Source organism: Caretta caretta, chromosome 7 (genome assembly GCF_965140235.1).
Source record: "Caretta caretta isolate rCarCar2 chromosome 7, rCarCar1.hap1, whole genome shotgun sequence".
In the NCBI taxonomy this organism is placed as follows: domain Eukaryota; kingdom Metazoa; phylum Chordata; order Testudines; family Cheloniidae; genus Caretta; species Caretta caretta.
Window position 1 is genome coordinate 23,065,721 of NC_134212.1, and position 19,657 is coordinate 23,085,377.

The 19,657-nt window shown below is 43.4% G+C and overlaps 1 protein-coding gene across 3 annotated transcripts in view; it reads left to right on the forward strand.

Moving 5' to 3' along the window:
- Positions 1-18,757, forward strand: part of ABTB1 (ankyrin repeat and BTB domain containing 1) — a 38,147-nt gene extending 19,390 nt beyond the window's left edge. For all 3 annotated transcript variants that reach the window (XM_048858734.2, XM_048858733.2, XM_075130305.1), the window contains 5 exons: positions 4,270-4,385; positions 8,252-8,350; positions 8,946-9,113; positions 12,487-12,687; positions 14,568-18,757. In XM_048858734.2, coding sequence (XP_048714691.1) covers positions 4,270-4,385; positions 8,252-8,350; positions 8,946-9,113; positions 12,487-12,687; positions 14,568-14,774 — 791 coding nt within the window. In that variant the 3' untranslated portion in view covers positions 14,775-18,757. The remainder of the gene's footprint in view (positions 1-4,269; positions 4,386-8,251; positions 8,351-8,945; positions 9,114-12,486; positions 12,688-14,567) is intronic.
- The last annotated feature ends 900 nt before the right edge of the window (positions 18,758-19,657 follow it).

Consider the following 19,657-nt stretch of genomic DNA (forward strand, 5'->3'; position numbering starts at 1 on the left):
GAACTGGAGGCATTTAAAAAAAAATTGTTCAGGAGCATTTTCTGTTTGCTGCAAAGCATAAGAATTCAGGACAGGATTTGTGAACACCTATTTTCACAGGGCTCTGGACTTCAGCTCCAGGCAAAAACCTGCAGCTCCACTGTTCCGGAGCTGCTCCACGCTCCAGCTCCGGGCTCCGCTCCAAAGCCCCATTTTCAGACCTCAGGCCTCGGATCTAAAGGGCCAGTGGCAGTGGCTGTGCACAGCATTGCACAAGTGCATGTGTAATGCAGATGTCCAGGTATTGCATGATCTTGGAAAGGTTTCTTTCAACCCAGCTAAACCAGTGGTGTATTAGTAAAGACTACAAAGAAGTATTAAGCAAGTCAAGAACAAAAACAGATTATGAAGTAGTCAGTGATGTACTGCGCTGTGCAGCTGTACCGGAAGGGAGTTTAATGACTAAACAGTATATTCCCTCCTGGCACTGCAGGACTGTTCCCTACAGTGTACTTGCCAGTGCTTTGGCCTACCTTTTTTTAAAGACTTGAGTGTCTTCTCTTGACACCATTCTACTACTCTAAAGGAGCCTCCCAAATACTCAATCTACATCCTTTTGCTTCGTTTCATACCTATTACAACTCCTTAGCTTGCCTTAAATGGTTATTGTCCCTCCTCAGTGCTTATACTTGCCAGACATTTGAAGGAGGTTAGTGTGCTTTCCTGTTCTTATTTAGCTGAGTTGCACGTGGCTATGCTTCATTTAATCTTCCTTCCTAGCTAGATAAGTCACTCCAGCTCCTTTTATTATTTGTATTGCTCTTTTCTGAATTCCCTGCATTTCTTGCATTTCACAAACATCAGATGATGGACCTTTCTGCCTGCGGCTACCAACAATCTATTTTTTTTGTCTCTTTCATCTGGTCTTTCATCCTTTTAGAAGCAAAAAAAATTGTAACAGTGGAATGTTGCGTCCATGCATTTGAAATGTGCAATGTCTGAATTGGTTTATACGCTATCATCCAAAACCCACTGTTTCTGGTGTGAGCATCATGGGAAATTCTTTCAAGTTACTATGGAAGTGCCTAGATATGTTGGAGAACCTAGGGTGTGGATACTTACCATTGAGTCTGCCATATTTCTTGGCTGATAACTCGGAGTAGGCACATAGGATGTGGCATGAGTCTTGTGTGTGTGAGGGAAGGATTCCTTGTTCTCATTTGTCTTCCTCTCAAGTTTTTGTAGTGTCACCATGGTATCTGAGTTCTTCAGTTACAAGGTAGCTTCAGATAGTTTCTCTGTTTGACCCTTTTAATCTCTCTTGCTGTTCCCAGATGTCTCTTGGGTGGGAAAGGTAGGTTGACTCCCACAAAATATGGTTTTAAAGCAATTACATACACAGCCTCTGCTTTAAACTAGTACAAAGCTCTTTCCAGCCTTATCTACAGTAGGGTAAAAAGTGTGAACATGCTCTAACAAACTTTTTTATTCTAGTCTAGACAAGACCTCTGTGTCCCTCAAAGGTTAATGGGTAGAAAGTGCTTTGAGAGCCTCTGATGAAAGGCACCCATAAAAGTGATCATTATCATCACACAGTCACAGTAACCTGTCTCCCGTAGACAGATAGTAATGTAGTCTAAGTGTATGTCTTCACTCCAGAGTTAACGTGGGTGATAGGTGCCCAGGTCTGAGCACCTGAGTTAGCCTAGGCTGAGTGTAAGCAGCCACACTGTGAAGCCATTCCAGAGTGAGTATCCTCACTGGTGCGACACTTACCCATATGTGGTATTAGGACTTCGGAGGGCCTATCTCATGGTTCTTTGTGCTGCAATAAGATGAGCCACTCTGACTCTTTGCCAGTGAATTTTGGAAGAACTTGTCTGTCCTTCTAGGCACACCTGTGCGGATAAATTGTGGGAAGGCTTTGGAGGACTGTTGGCACTCTAATGATTTTAGCCTGCATTGTCACAGCAAAGTGGGTAGGTTACCAATGTGTGTGAAAGTGCCTCTTGGGTTTTAGCCTGCAACCCCAGACAAGCCAGCAAGCCCAGTTTGTAAGCACCACTGAACTTGGGTGAGAAGATTTTGTGTGTGGACAGCAGGGGGATTAGCAGAAACACCTGAGTAAGCGCCCATGTTAACTCTCCAGTGAGGACATATTTTAAAGGGACAAAGACAGTGTTCTCAGTTGCTTAGGCGGATCTGTAATTCTGTGGGAATCTGTTCTGACAGCTTTGTCAGTTCGGCTTGGGTCTATCCCATACCTGTCCTGCCCCTATAGCAAGTATGGTTGTTTGCTGAAGACAAGGGCATCAGCATTCAGTCCTATACATAGAAACTGCATAGCTCATTCTCCAGGGCACCTCTCTGGATATAGATCATAGAATCAATAATGTCTTTAATTGGTGGATTGGGTTTTTATGCACCCTACTGTTTCCAGTACCATTTGGGATATTCAGCCAGTTCAGGTGACATGGTGGCCTGTCCTGATGGGTGCAATGCTTTCTTGGCGGTGGGGGCGGAGGATTCGTATTGTGGCACATCTCGGTCTCATTTCGCCCACCATCTGATGGAGTCATCTGATGAAGCCCATATAATGATGAGCAAAATGTCAGGAAAAATGAGGTCTCATGGTGATGTGATTCACCTGAGAAGAGAGGGGTTTTAATGTGGTGAATCATGCCTGTCAAAAATCCTTTGCAACACCCAGTACAGTGCAGTTTAACTCTTTAATCACCGATCGTTAACATCTCTTTCTTTATGCTCCCAGTAGAATCCATAAGATTTCATTGCAGCAACTTTCATATTTTCAACTGCACTTTGTTTTACAAGCATTCTCTGCTAAGGGGCTCTCAAAATCTGGCAAAGTCCAATCTAAACTGGACTTGAGACAGCAAATGAAGTTCATAAATGATCATGGAGAGGAAAGGCAAAGCTGACAATAATAAGATTACACAGTAATGCATGTACACACCTTGACAGTGCTGCAAACTTTTTAAAAACCTTTCCTTCCCATCTGTGCTCATGCAGCTGTACCCAAAAGAGGTGGCGAAGACCCCTGAGACCTTTAATTTTACCTGTGCTGCTAGGGACCTGCCACACTACTTGCGTTCATCATTCCTGCCAGTGGAACAAAAAGTTTATAGATACGGCAGGCAGCTCTTTCTTAAGGGACAAAGCTGTTGGAGAAGAAGGGCCAGAGGAGAGATTTTAAATTAAACCTCTATTAAATCCAGACCAGCTTTAACTGAGTCTCCTGTTATTGTGGCCTTTGGCTGTAAGGTGCCCATCACAGTGTTGTTTGGGGGTGGAGGGGTGTCCTTTGTGTGATTTGGATCAAGGGAATACCATAGTTTCCCCAAATGGGGAGCACTTACTGTGTTCCCTTGTGGTAGACTAACTAGCTATCCTGACAGGACCAGAAACTGTGAGGTTCCTAGCCAGGAAGAGAACTGAGAAAGAGCTTCTCAGACCTCCTCTCATTAGTCTTTTCTTTGTTTGCTGGTCCCTTGGTGGTGGCTATTAGCATTTAAGACTTACAGTGCAGTAGCACCTAGAGGCCGCAATCTATATGAGGTCCCCATTGTGCTCAGCTCTATATAAATATACTGTATAGAAAATGACAGTCTCTGCCCCAAAGAACTTAGTCTTAAGGGTTATAAATCCTCTTCCCCATGGAATTAAATCACAGCAGCAATTCTAGTACCTGATCCAGGAGAGTGGTGGTGCAACAGAGGGAAAGCATAAGCCAGACTTCACTCTAAATAAATAACCAACGGGGGCACCAGTGGCCTGGAGTAAACGTGTCTGTAGTTAAATACGCTTCGCCCCCTTGCCTAGCAGGGATGTATCTTATGTTATTACTGTGTCACCTAGGGCTGACTCCAGCGGCAGAGAAGCAGCCTCCGTAAGGCAGTTCTTGATCCTGTCTGTAGGGAGGGGTAGCAGAGAGGAGGACAGAACAGGCACATGGCTGCTCCCTTTCCTCACCAGGGTCTCTGTAACTGATCTGCTGGAAGCGAGGGTTGAGTGGAGACATAAGAGGGGAAACGGTGGAATCTGTGTCTTCTTTCTTCCTCCCAATGGTAGTTACAGCCCTGATCATTGCTAGCAGGTGCATGTGTGTGTCTCTCTGAAGGACATGTTTTTATATTCTAGTGGAGACTAAGAGCTAGACAAAACAAACATTCCTTAGGGATATTTTTTTAACAGGAGGGAAAGTTTTTTAGATTTAGTTTTTTCTAGGCATCTATGCTTTTTGTTTTGTTGTTTTTCTTTTCCCTTTTCCAGTCTCTTCCAAGCCAGGGACCTGTGTGAAAGTGCTGACGATTGAGCCCCCAGGTAACTGTCGGCTGCAGGAGGATCTGGCTCTACTAGCAGACTGCGCCCTGCCGGCTGAACTGCGGGTAGGGAGTGTTTCTATTTCTTCCCACACTCCACTGGGACCTTCGGACTGAGGGAGCTGCTTGGTCACACACACTTAGGCTTACTTTCTCTGTTCGTTTTTGTGGTCACTTGTTTACTGGTATTAATGGCACAAGCTGACTTTCCAAACTCTGAAGCCATGCATAGCACAGGGAAATGCTGTATATCTCATAACCAGGCTGCCAGTTTTCCTTTTTGCAGCAAGATTATTCCTCCCTCAGAGATTTGTAGAGGTCAGATCCCTGGTCTCATCCAAGTCAATCAAAGTTTCCCCATTGATTTCAACGGGAACAAGATTTAGCCCCTAGTTAAGTATATTACTGGGATGCAAGAAGGGGGAAAAAATTCCTTGGATGACAGCAGTACCTTTGGGTACGTATAGATGGAATGGGATGCCTAACTGGGATTATCGGTCCACAGAGTTTAGCTGATCCTCTGGTTAAGAATCATTCCCCATAGTGTATTGGCAGGGAGTTAGTTTGTTACTTTTCTCAGAAGCATTGAGTCAGGATTATCTGTTAGACTCAGCTATGTGTATTCCACACTATTGATTCCCAGCGATGCAAGTAAACAGGGAAGATATTGGTGGACCCCAGTTCTTCCTGCCTTTGTTCACCTCTGTAATATCGATAGTTGCATCTTATATTTTCCTTCCTTTAATATGTTTGTCCCAGTTTCTTCACATTGAGTAGTAAAACTAATAACATACTCATTTTAAGCAGCTTTGTGCCTGTGGGCTATATAACTGAACAGTGTAACAAAGCTTATTGCTTTCTTGTGCGAAACAGAACTCCCTGATGCATAGCTCAAGGAAATGTCTGAAGCAAGGTAGAAACTCTGTCCATGTATCTTTTTTTTTTTTTTTTTTAATGTGATGGTGCCTTAAGTTTCTTAAGCAAGATGTGCCAAGGTATTTTGTGCTGGCTCTTAGTGATCCAGTTATTCTAATTCCTGAGGGATTTAAAGAGGGAATCCTGTCCATGGATGTTTCCTCTATCAAGGCAGAAAGCTGCTTTTTTTGTATACCTTTGTTGTGGTTTTCTTTATTTATCATTAGTTACTTGGAAAAATCAAAAACCAGAGGGGAATGTAGAATGAATTCCAGTAGTGTCAACCCCAAGTGCTTAAACATCACGAGTGAGGTGCCCAGATACAATGAGTGTGACTTAAAAATCATGCAATTAAAATAAATAAATAAATCAGGTTCTTTGGTTTTGTTTTCTGGTTTCTGAGCCTTTAGGGTGCACGTGGGTCACATTTTTCGAGCTTTTCTCCACAACCCTAAGGGCTAGAAACACACTTCCTTTCTTTAAAAATGAAAACCGAGATTCCTCCATAGTCGTATGGGAACGGGTTCTTTAAGGAAGAAAAACCCCAAATGTCATGAGAATCTGGATAAAATAATGAGTTAGCATTGCTGAAATTTCCTGAATTTTTTTCAGCTGTTTTATGTATCTTAGAAAAAAGTACACCATAATCCAATCTAAACATGTTACATTGATACTGCTGTCCTACTTTGTGTGTGTGTTCATGAATGCTAGAAGGAATGGGGGAAAATTTATTAGAACATCTGCATGGCACCCATAACCATGGAATCAGGGTTCTTATTACCCCTAATTGCCTTGTTTTAACTTGATAATTTTTTAAAAGCTCCTCTCTTTCCTGGCCATTTATAAAGATCCTAAAGACAGGATTGTAGCCTTTTAATCTGCCTTTTACTGCTTAATTATCATTTACATCTCTTCTAAATCTTTGTTTACTGGGGTCATCCCATGAAGTAGGCATTTGAGTCCCAGGAGCAGCAATCCTGCAACCTCACCAGTAGATTCTGATACCATACAAATAATATAATACAAAACACTTAATCTGCGAGGCCAAAGCACACTGACCAGTCAGTCACAAACGTGAAGTTTCTTGTAATAAACTACAGTACGGTTTCTGGTGCTTTGCTTTGTGCTTTTGTAGATGCTCTATTTTGTTCCTTGTGTCATAGAACCCTGATGACTCAACATGCAGCTGGATATAAAATCTTGAGTCTGCTTCTCCGCTGGTAATCCCATTATGGATTGTTAGGATATAATGGGCCTCTGTAGGTTGTCCTAAATTACTTACGGCTGAATTTTTCTACTGTGCTTATTTCTATCTAGAAGCAAATTGCTTCTCCCTGTTGGATGTGCACATTACTGTCCCCGCTAGTTGTTCTTGTCTGAATTTAGACAGCACTCTCTTTGGGGCAGGGACTTAGGCTTCCGATGTTTCTTGAAGTGCCATGCATGTCTCCAATGCTGTATAAGATTCAGAGCAGGTACAAAGAGCAGGTAACAGAGCAGGTTAAAAGCCGTGGGGATAAGATGGGGTGAGACAGATACTCTGAAGCGCTACAGATCCTTTACTTTCAGGAGCTGTAAAAATTCCCTTTGTCCTGCTCCCAACAAAAAGAAAGAGTATACAGGTTACCAACTGTAACTAAAGTCGTAGATGAGGGAGACCAAGCAGGGTTGCTGCAGAGTTTGGGAAGGTGGCTTTGCTGTTTAATAACCGAGAAATTGTGACGGTCATTAGGCTTAGTTGTACTGTAATCAGAAACTATTCTGCCAAATGGTCCTGAGTACTGACAGAGAGCCCAGCGAGTTGGGCCAGGTTGCCATGCTCCGAAGTAGTGTGAAATTCAGAGCCTTTGCTAGCTTAGTGGTTCTCCGCAGCCTAGGACCAGGAGTGCCAGAGAATCCCCATTGTGTATGAATTGAGCTTGCCTGATGGTATTGAAAGCAGCATGTATCTCTGTTTGTTTCCTGTTGAGTGAGATTGCAGAGAGGGGGAACCTGATACGTCTCACTAATTCCCCACTATACCCAATGCTCTCCGCTAGTGCGGTTGGGTAGGAGATAATATCTGCCATTCTTCCACTGGATGTGGAACTTCTTGGCTTGTAGCCCTTGCACCTGGGGAAACCTAGAGCCAGTTTTTGATGTGATTTGCTCAGAGGAGAGCCTTGTGGTAGGGATCAGACTTTTCATCCCAGGCTGCTCAGGGTATACACCTAGATAGGAGAAAGCAGAGGAAACTCTTGTTTTCAGGGGATAATTGCTCTGGTTACATGGCTGTGAACATAGATTCACACAATTGAATTCCCTTGTGTCCAGAGAGAGAGAATAACTTATAAGCAACATATCCATAATGCTATTTAAAAAAAAAACCAAGCCCACAACCTTTTATGCCAGTTGGCTTGGCACATTGAATTGGAGGGAGTTGTGTTAATAATCTAGTGAATTAGTTTAACTTTAATTTCTTTGGACTGCAGAGTGACAAGAAATTGAACTGTGCATGGGAAGCTTTGTATTGAATGACGTTGTAGTTTCAATGCAATTGCTCCAGATCTGTGCATTCCTTTACTTAAGCTATAAAATGACTTTTTACGTATACTATGGTTAAAATAACATGCCTTTCCTTGACTGGTGTCAATGTTAAGATGCCCATCCCATGATGTAAACTAAATACCCACCCAGCAATCCACCTCCTCATTTAGAAGTCCAAGAGGAGTTATGAGCATGCCACTGTTGGCTTGAAGGTCATTTGGCTCTGCTGGACAAACTGGGAAGGGGAATTTCAGTTCAGAAGCCTCTCCACTGAGACTACCGGGCATCGAGCTCTCAGATGTATAAATCTAGGATCAGTCAGGAAGAGCATCTCTAGTGATCTCCATTGCTGCTGAGGTGTAAATGGGTAAAGGTGGGTGTCTCAGATAGCCAAGACACACAGGTCTTTATAGATCAATGCCAACACCTCTAATGTTGATACCATGGATGCAAACTGCAGAAATTTCTTATCTTTTAACTTGTCTTTCTAGGTGGGTTTTGGGGAGTTGCCATTTGACAGCACTGACAACTTTAGCAGCTGTCCTGATGTGTGTTTTCGAGTGGCAGATTACAACTTTTTATGCCATAAGGTATGCGCATACATTTAGAAACATCAAGGTCCATGTACACGTCCTTCCCACGCACTTAGTACAAGATAGTTAGATATACTGCAGGGGTAAGCTTAAACTTAAAGCACTCTTCTTAATGAAACAGCCCAGCTTGTCTCCCTTCAGGGTAAGGAGATTCGTGAATTGCAGTAAGAGGCATCTACACTGTGTCTCATACTGTCAGCAACAAATCTGAACCTGTCATTGGAAATGCTGGATCCTTAATAGTTCAGGATGACTCAGTGTAAGGGTGGAACTGGAAACAGAACTCAGGAATCCTGACTCTGAGCCCTCTAACTAGAACTGTATTGCTACTCTAGATTAACAGTCACTCTAGTTAATATCTCTCTTTTGCTTTGAGAGCAGTAATGTGTAAAAATAAGACATGAAAGAAAAAAGACAAGTTTATCAGAGTCTAGGGATAAAAACACAGAGCGATGGCAGAGGTTATGCTACTGACTCGGTGCTTTGGAACTTGCTTAATGAATTCCTGAAAGTTGATCCCTTGCCTAATGCTGTTTGGCTCAGTGCAGCAGAAAGGGAGATGTTAATGTTGGATTTTTCCTTTCCAATGCAGGCATTTTTCTGTGGCCGCAGTGATTACTTCAAAGCCCTTCTTGAGGATCATTTCAGTGAGAGCGAGGAGCTGCAGACTCAGCCCACCATCCCTGTGGTGACCCTTCATAACATCTCAGAAGACATCTTCATCAGGGTCCTCTACTACATCTACAGCGATGACACTGAGGTGAGACCAGCCTACTCTCTCCTTTCATCGCCTTCAAGTTATGCCCAGATGTCTTTGCAGAAGTGTCATCCTCTAGTATCCTACTGCTGGTTTGTTAAATACCACTCGCCCAGTCTCCTACCTGGCTTGAAGAACCTCAGTAACCCAAATACTGGTATCTCGGTTTTATCCATGTTGTAGGCTAGGCTGGGACTTTGTTTCCTGAATACATCAGTGCAACTGCTCCTTAATGCCATATGTGTATCTTTCATCCTAAATTAATATCCTGTAAATTAGGATGCATGTTACTTAGGCCAGATACATAATGCATGATTTGTCTGGCTGTGTATTCTTCCCCACTGAATGCTACTGTGTAGCACTGACTGCTCTCAGAGGCACACAGTCAGAATTCTGCCACTAGATGGCAGCTGAAAACAGATCTGCAGGTGTGCTTAGGTTAAGAGGCCTGTTCGTTTACTGTTGGCATTACAGCCTATCTTTGCATTTAAAACAAAAATTACTTGCATCGCTGGAATGTCTAGATGTCCCACTCAGAGATCAGGGACCCATTGTGCTAAGCACGTAACAAAAAGACATCCCCTGCCTCAAAGAACTAACAGTCTAATTAAAAGTGCAGCCAGCACTATACATCTTTTGGCAGCACTGAAGGGGTTAATGATGCTGATGAGCTGGTTTGTGTCCTCACCAAAGCTTAAGGCTTTCCTGTATGAGTGAGACTGTACCATTCCTACTCTCGCATTCCTACTGTGGGTTAGCCTTTGGTTTGCTGTGACCACCTGCACATCTGTGACCTTATTCCTGCTGACCAGCTTGGCTACAGGCAGCAACATAGAATCTGTGATAGGCAGAGAGATGATTTATCAGACAGGAAGTCACTGGCTAGCTTGCTGAGGCTGTCATTAGTACCCTGTAGAACTTCCTCACATTAACTTATTCTGCTCACAACCTCCTATTGTCTATGCTCTGGAGGACAGGTGGAGTGGGAGGTGAGGAGCCCTAAGGCATATCAGAATCTTATCACAGCCCTGCAGCCAGACCCAGTTCCCGCTGCCCCTCTTTGAACCTGCAGAATCTCGCTAACTCTCTGTTGTTGCTAAGTAGAAGTGTTTCCAAACCAGAGTTCTGGCTGCAGCCTTCCCTTTCGAGTGGCTCTTCGGATGCTATCTGTTTGTGCACTGCACATGCCTGATGGCCCACCTCACTTAAAAACAATTTACTGTCATTCCAAAATTATTAGTCATATTTTCCAGTGGCTATCTGAGTCCCAAGCCAAATGAGCTTTTGTGGAAAGAGGCCATCTGTTTGAAAAATTATATTAATGTTTTCTTGATTTTTCCTGGCAGATTTTCAAAGTTCAATAGTTTGTACAGTGTTTTTTTTCTTCTCAGGCTTAAGTCCAGTCTAGTGCCGACATAACCAGAGTCCCCATCCTGCATGACCTCACCTTTTTCAAAGGATTGACATTTCTGTCACTGTTGTGTCCTTCACAGCAGTCCTTATTATCAGTGAAAGGGGAGTGTGTGTGCGTGTGGTTTCTGAGTGGAAAAAATAAGCAGCTGAGTGGAACTTGTGTGTGTGTGTGTGTGTATATAAGGAAGTTTGAAAAGGAACATCAAACTGATGGTTTTCTTATTGAACAGTGATCAGTCGAGCGTTTGGTGTTTTCAATTCAAATGCTCATGACCTTATAGGTTCCCAAAGCGTCTTATTAGATGCTACAGTAGAGAGATTTGCAGTTACTGTGGGGGTGAAACTCAATCAGTGTGTGGTCAAATTCTCCTAAGGAAGAGGTAGGTGATATGCAAGCCTCCTGTGCAAAAGTCCTTGAGAAAGGTATAAACATGGCTTCGGACTACGTAAAGTGAGAGGGAGCACAGATCTGGGAAACCTGCGTCTATAACAACACTTGATGAATAACCCCGACAACCTTGCTGTTGCTGCTTTGAATTGCATAGCTTTGTTACAGCACTTTAACAACTGTTGCGAGCCTCTGACATGCCTCCTAATACACCTTGCATTCTTATGTACAGTTGTGCACTGTGGAAAACAAGGATTCACCTTTCCAGTCCCATTCCAATTCACCCTTGCTCTGAATGATCTTGTTTACTCTAGTACTAGTGTAGACAGCCATGCAAGCACTGCAGCTGCAATGGTGCAAGTAATCCTTCTAGTGCAACCCCACTTTGAAATGATCATCTGTATCTGTGTGTGGATGTGGGCAGCACTGCACCTGGCCCAGAATGGCTAGTGTGGAGGCACTGCACCATTGCAGCTTGTACCTGTGCAACTTGCAACTGTGAAGTTTTTTAGCATAAACATACAAGATTTCATTCTCCTCAGAATCCTACATGACCTGGTCTCTTCTAGAGCATGTGCATGCCATGTCCCACAAATCCAGATGGGTAACAGTGCTCTTCACAGTTCCTTTCATATTAGCAATAGTAAAACTGCACAGAAGAGAACTCTAGTTCCAGATTAGTGACGTAGATGATTGATTAAAATAAACGTCAAGGATTTGACCAGCCAGGAAAAAAAGAGAGAGAAAAGTCTGAACAAGGTTTAGGACTGACTTTTTTGTTTAAAAAGACATCAGACCTTGCTATTTAACCATCTGTTGCCATATTACAGAGTAAGCATCATTATAACACTTACTTCATTTCTAGAGATTTCATTAAACTGAGTGAAAACTCTGTGTACGCAAATTTGACACAGCCTGGGCATGACAATCAAGTGTTAACATTTAAAAAAAAAATTAGACTAATATGCTGGGTTTATTTTTGCAGGTGAATGTATTTTGTATGAGTATTGAATAAAAAGTAACCCAATATCTTGCTTGACGTGCCTAGTCTGTTAAATGTGTATAATAGCTTTTGTTTAAAAAGACAAGTATTGTAAAGATTGTTCTGTTTCCCATATTTACATGGCAAGGGTTTGTAAACTTGTTAAAACTTTCTAAATACATTAAATAAAAAAATTGTTTTTGTCAATCTAGTATGTCGCTTAGGGGTGTGAGAAATAGTTAAGCCGATGTAAGCCCTGGCGTAGCTATTGCTAGGTCAACAGAAGAATTCTTATGGGTGTGATTAACCACAGTGGCAGAAAAACCCCTTCTGTTACAATAGCAAGTGTCTACACTACAGCACTGCAGTGCCGTGGCTGTGCCGCTGTAGTGTCTGTAGTGTAGACATCGCCTCAGTCTCTCGAATGGTGGCATAGAGCTCTCTCCTCAGGGTTCGCACTCCTGCACTGGTGTTTTTCCCCTAACTGCAAGAAATTATGTCTGAAATAGATTGCCCTGAGATTTCATCTCTCACAGAGGAACATGGTGTAGGCAGGACTTTCTTTATGGTGACTCTCTTCTTTGCATTACCAGCTGTCCCCAGAGAATGCTTATGACGTGCTGTGTGTAGCAGACATGTACCTGTTGCCGGGGCTCAAACGCTTGTGCGGGAGAACCTTGGCTCAGATACTTGATGAGGACAATGTTGTCAACATCTGGAGGATTGCAAAGCTGTTCCAGCTGACGCGACTGGAGGACCAGTGCACGGAGTACATGGCAAAGATCATTGAGAAGGTATGCGAAACCCTTCCCTAAGATGTTTCAGGTGTGACTACTAAATGTGCATCTAAGTGTTGCCATGGTTTAGTGTATGCACTTTTCATTTCTGAAGATGTTGGGTCATAAGTGAAGTGAATTTTGTAGTCCCACCTTGGTCCTCAATAGGACCTGCCTCACAGTTTGACATGACTGGTGAAGAAGGCTGCAGTTATGGAATAGCATTGAGTGCCGCAGATCATGACTGATGTGCATTGGGGTGCTGTGTGCAGGGGTAGGTGGGAGTGTTCATCTCCATACATGGCTCTTTCTGGTGCAATTAGTGCTTTTGTACTGTAGCCTCAAATTCATTATAACCCCCAAAAAGCAGATTATCGGGGCTTCCATAGGGAAAAATTATTACTGATGATTAGCTAAATAACGAATCTTATTACACTGGAATCCTATTTACAAGGATCAATTTGAACATTCCTTCCCGCTGCTGTTTTGGCCATTCTCTCTTATGGCTGCTTGCAGATCCAGGAGTCAGTGATGTCTGCAGAGAAACAGTGACCATATGGCACAGACAGTCTCAGTTCTTCTACTAAGTATTTTGGTTCCTAGCGGGGTCAGTAGTTTTATATAAATGGCTCTAATTAATGCTCCCACATGAGCTGTAACATTCTTTACCTGCAGCTGAGAGGCTCTGAGAAAGGTGTGAAACTCTTTCCTGTCTCTGAAAACAGTGCAGAAAATCATTTCCAAACAGTTCTTCTCATTCAAAAGTGCCATTGATCAATATAAATGAGGGAACCAACACATCAGCCTATGACCAGAACTGGGTTCTGGAAAGGGGATTTTTATCTAACAGCTGAATGAACTGTACAAGCAGTGATCGGGAACATTTAATTCTTGCCACTGGGACTTTGCTTAGACTAACAATTTTAGGGCATTCCCCCATCGTTTTACTAATGCTAAGAACAGTGGGAGTGCTGGTGCAGGGAGGGCTCCAGGGGACCACGAACTGTGTCATCTAGTGGAGCACAGAGCAAGTTGAGATGACCCATTAGTTAGATGCCAGCAGATGTCCGCCCCTTGTCTACAGTAGCACTTTCTCTAGGAGAGCTGAATTGGTATGGGCAATGATGGGAAGTTCTTGGCAAAACAGTGTAGTGTAGACCAGGCCTAAAGTTCCATTGCAAGATTGACATCTCTTGTCTGTCTCTGCCATGACAGGAGCTGTTGGCTTTCCCTGTGGAGGTTTGTTTCCTGGTTTTTTTTGGTTTTTTTTTTTTTTCTCTCTCTCTCTCTGTCTCTATTGTGAGTTCATGTAAATGGTGCCCAAACACTGCAATGATGGACGTTTGGTCAGTGTGTGTTTACAACAATATACTGAGAGGGTTGCAGCCTAGTGACAGGTTTTGTCTGCTCTTTAAACATTTGAGTCTTTTTCCTGCTGGTTAAAGGTGCAGGATTGACAGCCCTGAAGACTGAATCCTTGTGTTTATCCATAGAGCAGATACAGTCTTGTAAATGGCAGGACAAGCTTTTCCTGTGAGCTGCCCCTTGCTGGTGTGTCTCACACTGAACCTGGAAGGACTCCTGTAGAGTGTGAAAGGAGAATTCAGTCTCCAGGGGCTATTCAGTCCTTGGCATTCTGTATCCTCCTTGTTGGAAGTCTCATCAGAAGGGCCAACTACGGGGATGACCTTGTTTTCGTCATTTTCTCAGTGGTAACTAAGCTGAGACCCTCCAATTCATTTCACAAACCCAGGTTCCTGAACTCTCCAGACTTTCACTCATTACCGGCCTGAGCTTGATTTGAACTGGCGACTTAATGGTGAAAGCTGAACATCACGTTGTCACTTCCCATCAGCCTTGCAGCTTCCCTAATTGATGTCTTGTCTTCATCCTTCCAGCTGGTGGAGCTGGAGGAGTTTGCGGCTGCGGTGAAGGAGAATGCTGAGGCGGTGGAGGAACGGCAGGAGACCGATTCCATCCCCCTGGTGGATGACATCCGCTTCCACATCACCAGCAATGTGCAGACTTACAGTGCCATCGAGGAGGCCAACCAGAAACTAGAGGCACTGGAAAACCTCCTGGCCAGTATAGGGCTCGAGTGCTGAAGTCTGTAAATCCTGCTGTTGGATGCAGAGAGCAGCCGGTGTGACCTCCAGTGGGTTGCCTCTGAGTGCAAGAACATATGAGTCTTAGTCAAATGACTTTTTTTTTCTTTTTTTCTCTCCTCCTACCCACCACCTTCCCCCCCTCCCCCCCCCCCGGCATGGTTTCCTTTTAATTCATTCATGGCTGGACACTCACGTTTTTGTTTTTTTCCTTCCGTTAATAGGATCCCAAAGTGCAGACCAGTTTGATAGTTACTGCTTGTACGATATAGCACTGAGAGGGAACTGCCAACCACATGACTAATGGAGCTCTATTAATGGACTCCATGACATCTGGCCCCAGGAGCTGCCCCACCCTCTTAGCCAGCAATGCATTTCTGAAATTGGTTCAAACCAGGGTTCTTGTGTAGTGATCAAGGGAACAAAAATGGATTATGCTGAGTGTTAAGGAATCTGTTAGAATTAAACTGGCTGGTCTTTCGCTGTCAGGATTATGGGGAGTTAGCGGAGAGGATGGCATGTTAATGGTGCACAGGAATTTAGCCTTAGAGAGGCGCTATCTGACTTCACCTGCTCTTCCTGTTTCTCAGTCACAAACTACTGGGATCCTTCAAGCATTGGCACTTGGATTTACACCCTCCGTGTAGTATGGAAGTTTAGGTTTTAAATCCATATTCTGACAGATTGTGACAGTGTATCCTTGATCAGGGGGACATGGCTAAATTGAATGATTTCTTTTCTGGATACTTTGTTTAATGCATGTCCCAAATATAAACCTGTAGAAATACATTCGAGAGCAGCAGGAGAGAGACCCAGTCTGCTAAAGAGCCAGTGACTTTTCAAAGGCACTGATGCAGAGGTACTGCCCTTGTCTCGCTCGAACAGGGGAGCAGCTCCTGTCCTCTGAGTTGCCACATATTCTTTTTTTGGCCTGTTGTGTAAGGATGAAGGAGAGACTTATCAAAGTTTAAGGGTGGGTTACAAAGAAAAGGGAGCTTTACAAGGCCTGTCGCAGTTCATCTGTCCTAATCTTTCGTCTTCTGACTTTACTCCGGCTTAAAAACCTTGAGTTCCTTGTTCTTCAAGAAGCTAATTGTTCATCCTTGCAAATGTGTTTGGGGATTCTTCCTCTGCCATAGATATCATTATCTTTAGAAATCTGGTCTCCCTTGGCTTTTAGAGAGGGATGGTGCTGGTCTTTCCCTCTTTTCTCAACATCAGTCAGCAGTTGCACTAAGTACATCTCATCATATGGACTAGTTCTCCGAGCCCTGTTTCCATGCCGTTACAGCCCTTCCCTGTTACAACCCATCCTGTCTCACTAGATGTCCCTCTTTAGTGTTGCCCTGTTTCTAGATACCCTCGGAGGTGGAAGTGTAGCAAGAGTTTTACTTGTCGCTCTGTTTTGTGTGACAGCATGGCTGGAAGTTGCAATTTTACAGGATGTTAGGGTCATGAAATGACTTCAGGTTGGATTCAGTGGTCCTGTGTGCTGATACTGGGTGATACTCCAAAGAGACATTATTGCCAGAGTACAGGCAATTACATCCTCTCTTTGTTAACTTGTGAGTGAGGTCAGGCTATTTTCTTGGTGTTGGCTAGAGAGAGGAAGGGGATCTACGGTCACAAAATCTTGCGTGCACCCAGATTTTGTTCTTCATAAATCTCCTGTCTCTTGTCACAAGGATACACTATGGATGCTAGACTTTCTAGAGTTGTCATCAGAGTCCCAAGGATTCACTGTCAGGTTTTCCCAGAGAGCAAAGCATGGAGACTTAACTGCTCTTACCCTTTAGACAGTCATAGGAAGCACGTGGCTTAATGGTGGGAGACAGAGGAAGTATCATAATGTTGGAAATTTAATGCTGCCAAGGACTTTGAGTGGATTCTTTCTGCCTGGGAGGGAGAAAATTGGGCTGTATTAGTTGCATGAGGAATCCTATCAAAATGTTGGTGCTGCTGTCACTGGTGGATGTTGCTGTTTACAGTAACTGCATGATGTAGGGGTTTCAAACCACACCCTAGTGACTTGTGCTATTGTGTGTTGCCCCTGTGCATTGTTCATGCAGATAGGTGATCTGGGTCCCCAACAGCTCCTCTGACCATGCTTTTGGTAGCGTTTTTTCAACATAACCAAGGGAAGGGATTTAAGTTCCCCTGTATGGCAAGGACTGTGTTATGTGGGCTTTATGTTGTCCTTTCCCATCTGCTAGCCTGGCTTCCGAAGTGGCTTGGACAGCTAATGAAATTGCATATGATTGTCTTGGTTTAGTTATGATTATGAAGTTCCTACATAGTTTGGCTAAGACTCCAAAAGGCTCAGTGTGGGTAGAGTAGTGGGTATTGCCGGCGGGGTTGAGCTGTATCAGCAGAGTTGTGCGTGGAAGCCCAAGAATAGACTAGCAGGTCAGGACTGAGATGCGTTGTCAGAGCCAAGAGTTTTCAGCTATGTACTGGCTCTCCCAGCCTCCAGAGGATTCTTCTTATCCATATTTATGTGGCGTCTCCTGCAGACGAGGCATCTTTGGGGAAGAGAGTGTCTCTGGAGGGTGTTGAGCTATTCGAGCAGGATCTGCCTCTATTTCTGTTAGAAATTCCTTTGGGGAAACAGGTGAGTTTTCTGGCTTGCTTTTTGCAGGCAGGTGCCAGCATCTTGGTTCCATAGTGTGCATGCCTGGTCCTGTATCAGAATAATGACATGGAAAGAGGAACTGTATGTTCTGCTCCTTAAATGTGTGTATTTTAGAACACCCTAGGTCTGTGTACTTCCGTATCCATCTACAGAGCACAGATTAGCATTGGCTGAAGGACAGAACGACAGGACAATGAAGTTCTGAGAGCCAAAAGTAACCTGCAGCTGGTGAAGCGTGTCTCAATTTAAGATGTGGGGGGAAGGGCTGGTTAGACTAATGCTAAATCCCTTGTATTTTGTGTCAGGGGAAGGAGTGTGTGTTGTCTCACCCTCTGAGATGTAAGCTCTTTAAAGCCCGCAAAACCTGTTATTCAGAAACAACCTTCTAGCTAAACTGGTACGATTCACCTGTCTTTCTCTTCCCTTTATTACTAAATATGACTGTATATAAGCATGAGGCTCAGGTTTTTATCACCTCTTCTCTGCTCCTGCTGTATACATTTCTCAATCACTCTGCTTGCAACACAACCTTCCTTTTCACAGCAACTGTTGTGACATCCCCCCCCTTCCACCCAGAAGACTACGGGCCACCAATTTAGATGGATTTACACCAGCAGTGAATTTGGCTTTTGCCCTCAGAGCATGGTGTGTGTTGGAAGTAAGATTCAGGAGCAGGACTGTTGAAAAAACACTATCCTTTTTCCATTCAGGTATCTTAACTTTTAAAGTAAAAAGGAGAGTGGTACAAAAATGGGTGAAATGGCAGCCACACAGTTTGTAAGTATTTTCCATGCAGCTGTTCTTAAATGTGTCCATTCCTGTCCCTTTAAGCAGGGAACCACTTAGAAGTTGTAATTTGTGGGATTAAAGGTCAATGTGGCCTTTTTATTTTCCTCCCTGGTAATGCAGTTTTGTTAAATGTGCTGGATGAATTCGGTACACCTTGTCTGTCCAGCTGTACATAGTGGCTACATCTCTGAACTAAACTGGATTGTCCAATTACTGAGTATCTAGGGCTCCTTCATCTCTCTGAAAAACAGATAAGCAGGTGGTTAAGATACAGAACAAGCTCCTTAATTGTAAAATAAATAAACTAGTTTGTAACATGTGTTGAACTCACTTTAGTGTTGCAAATAATTTTATTGCAAGATGAAAAATTAGGATTTCTCTTCTGTTAGTCTTTTTTTGTGTTCTGTTCTGCTATCCCCATCCTCTTAATTTACGATTAGCACTTTCTTGAAATGAGAAAATTGTAAAGTTTATCAGAGCAGCAATATATTATAATAAAAATATTTAAAAATGTAATGTGTGAGCATGTGTGCAGCAATAAAAAAAAATGTATATTTCACTATGCCTGTCTCTGCTGCGGCCTGTTTGTTAATGACCCTAATGATGTCTGCGTGACTTTATTTCTGAAAAGACCCAGGTGGTACATTTAGCCTGCACTCCACATCCCCACCCACCCACCCACCAAATAACTATTTTTTTTCTGCTCTTAAGCAGTGGGGGAAAACATGTGTTTCCACCCCCCCTCCCAGTGGGCCAGTCATATAATCCCTGATACAACACAACAGCAAAGAATTGAGAATGTTTTTATTTTTTCTCCACATATGGGCTTTCTTCTTCTCACCCCTGGAATGTCTTGCCTTATTACTATTGCCCTGCCTGGGCCAAATTCATCCCTAGTGTAACTCCATTGAATTATGCGAGAGATTATTTTGACACCAGTGTACTTTGGGGTTTCTCCCTGAGGCACAAGTAATTTCATGGAAGAAACCTCAAGATCACAGAAGTATCCCAGCTGCATCCATCTCCATCTCTGAGAAGAGAGCAGACTTTTGTCTCCCCTTCAAACCCCGTATGCAGCCAGATTGCTAGAATGTTGTTTCCGTAGCAAACGGTAGTGACCTGACTGGTAAAGGTGCTGAACACCTACAGCTCCCATTGACTTCAGTGAGAGTTGTTTCAGGGTAACAGCCGTGTTAGTCTGTATTTGCAAAAAGAAAAGGAGTACTTGTGGCACCTTAAAGACTAACCAATTTATTTGAGCATGAGCTTTCGTGAGCTACAGCTCACGAGTTGTGTGTACCCAGCATCTCTGGAAGTAAAAACCCAAGCGCATGCTAGGTAGCTCTATGTAAGAACATACAGTATTCTTGGGGGAAGCCCAGAAACCTTTGAATGACTTGAAACTGACTGAAGGGACCTATTTTTGAAAAGTTCAGACAGTGATCAGTCTTCAGTTTGTGAT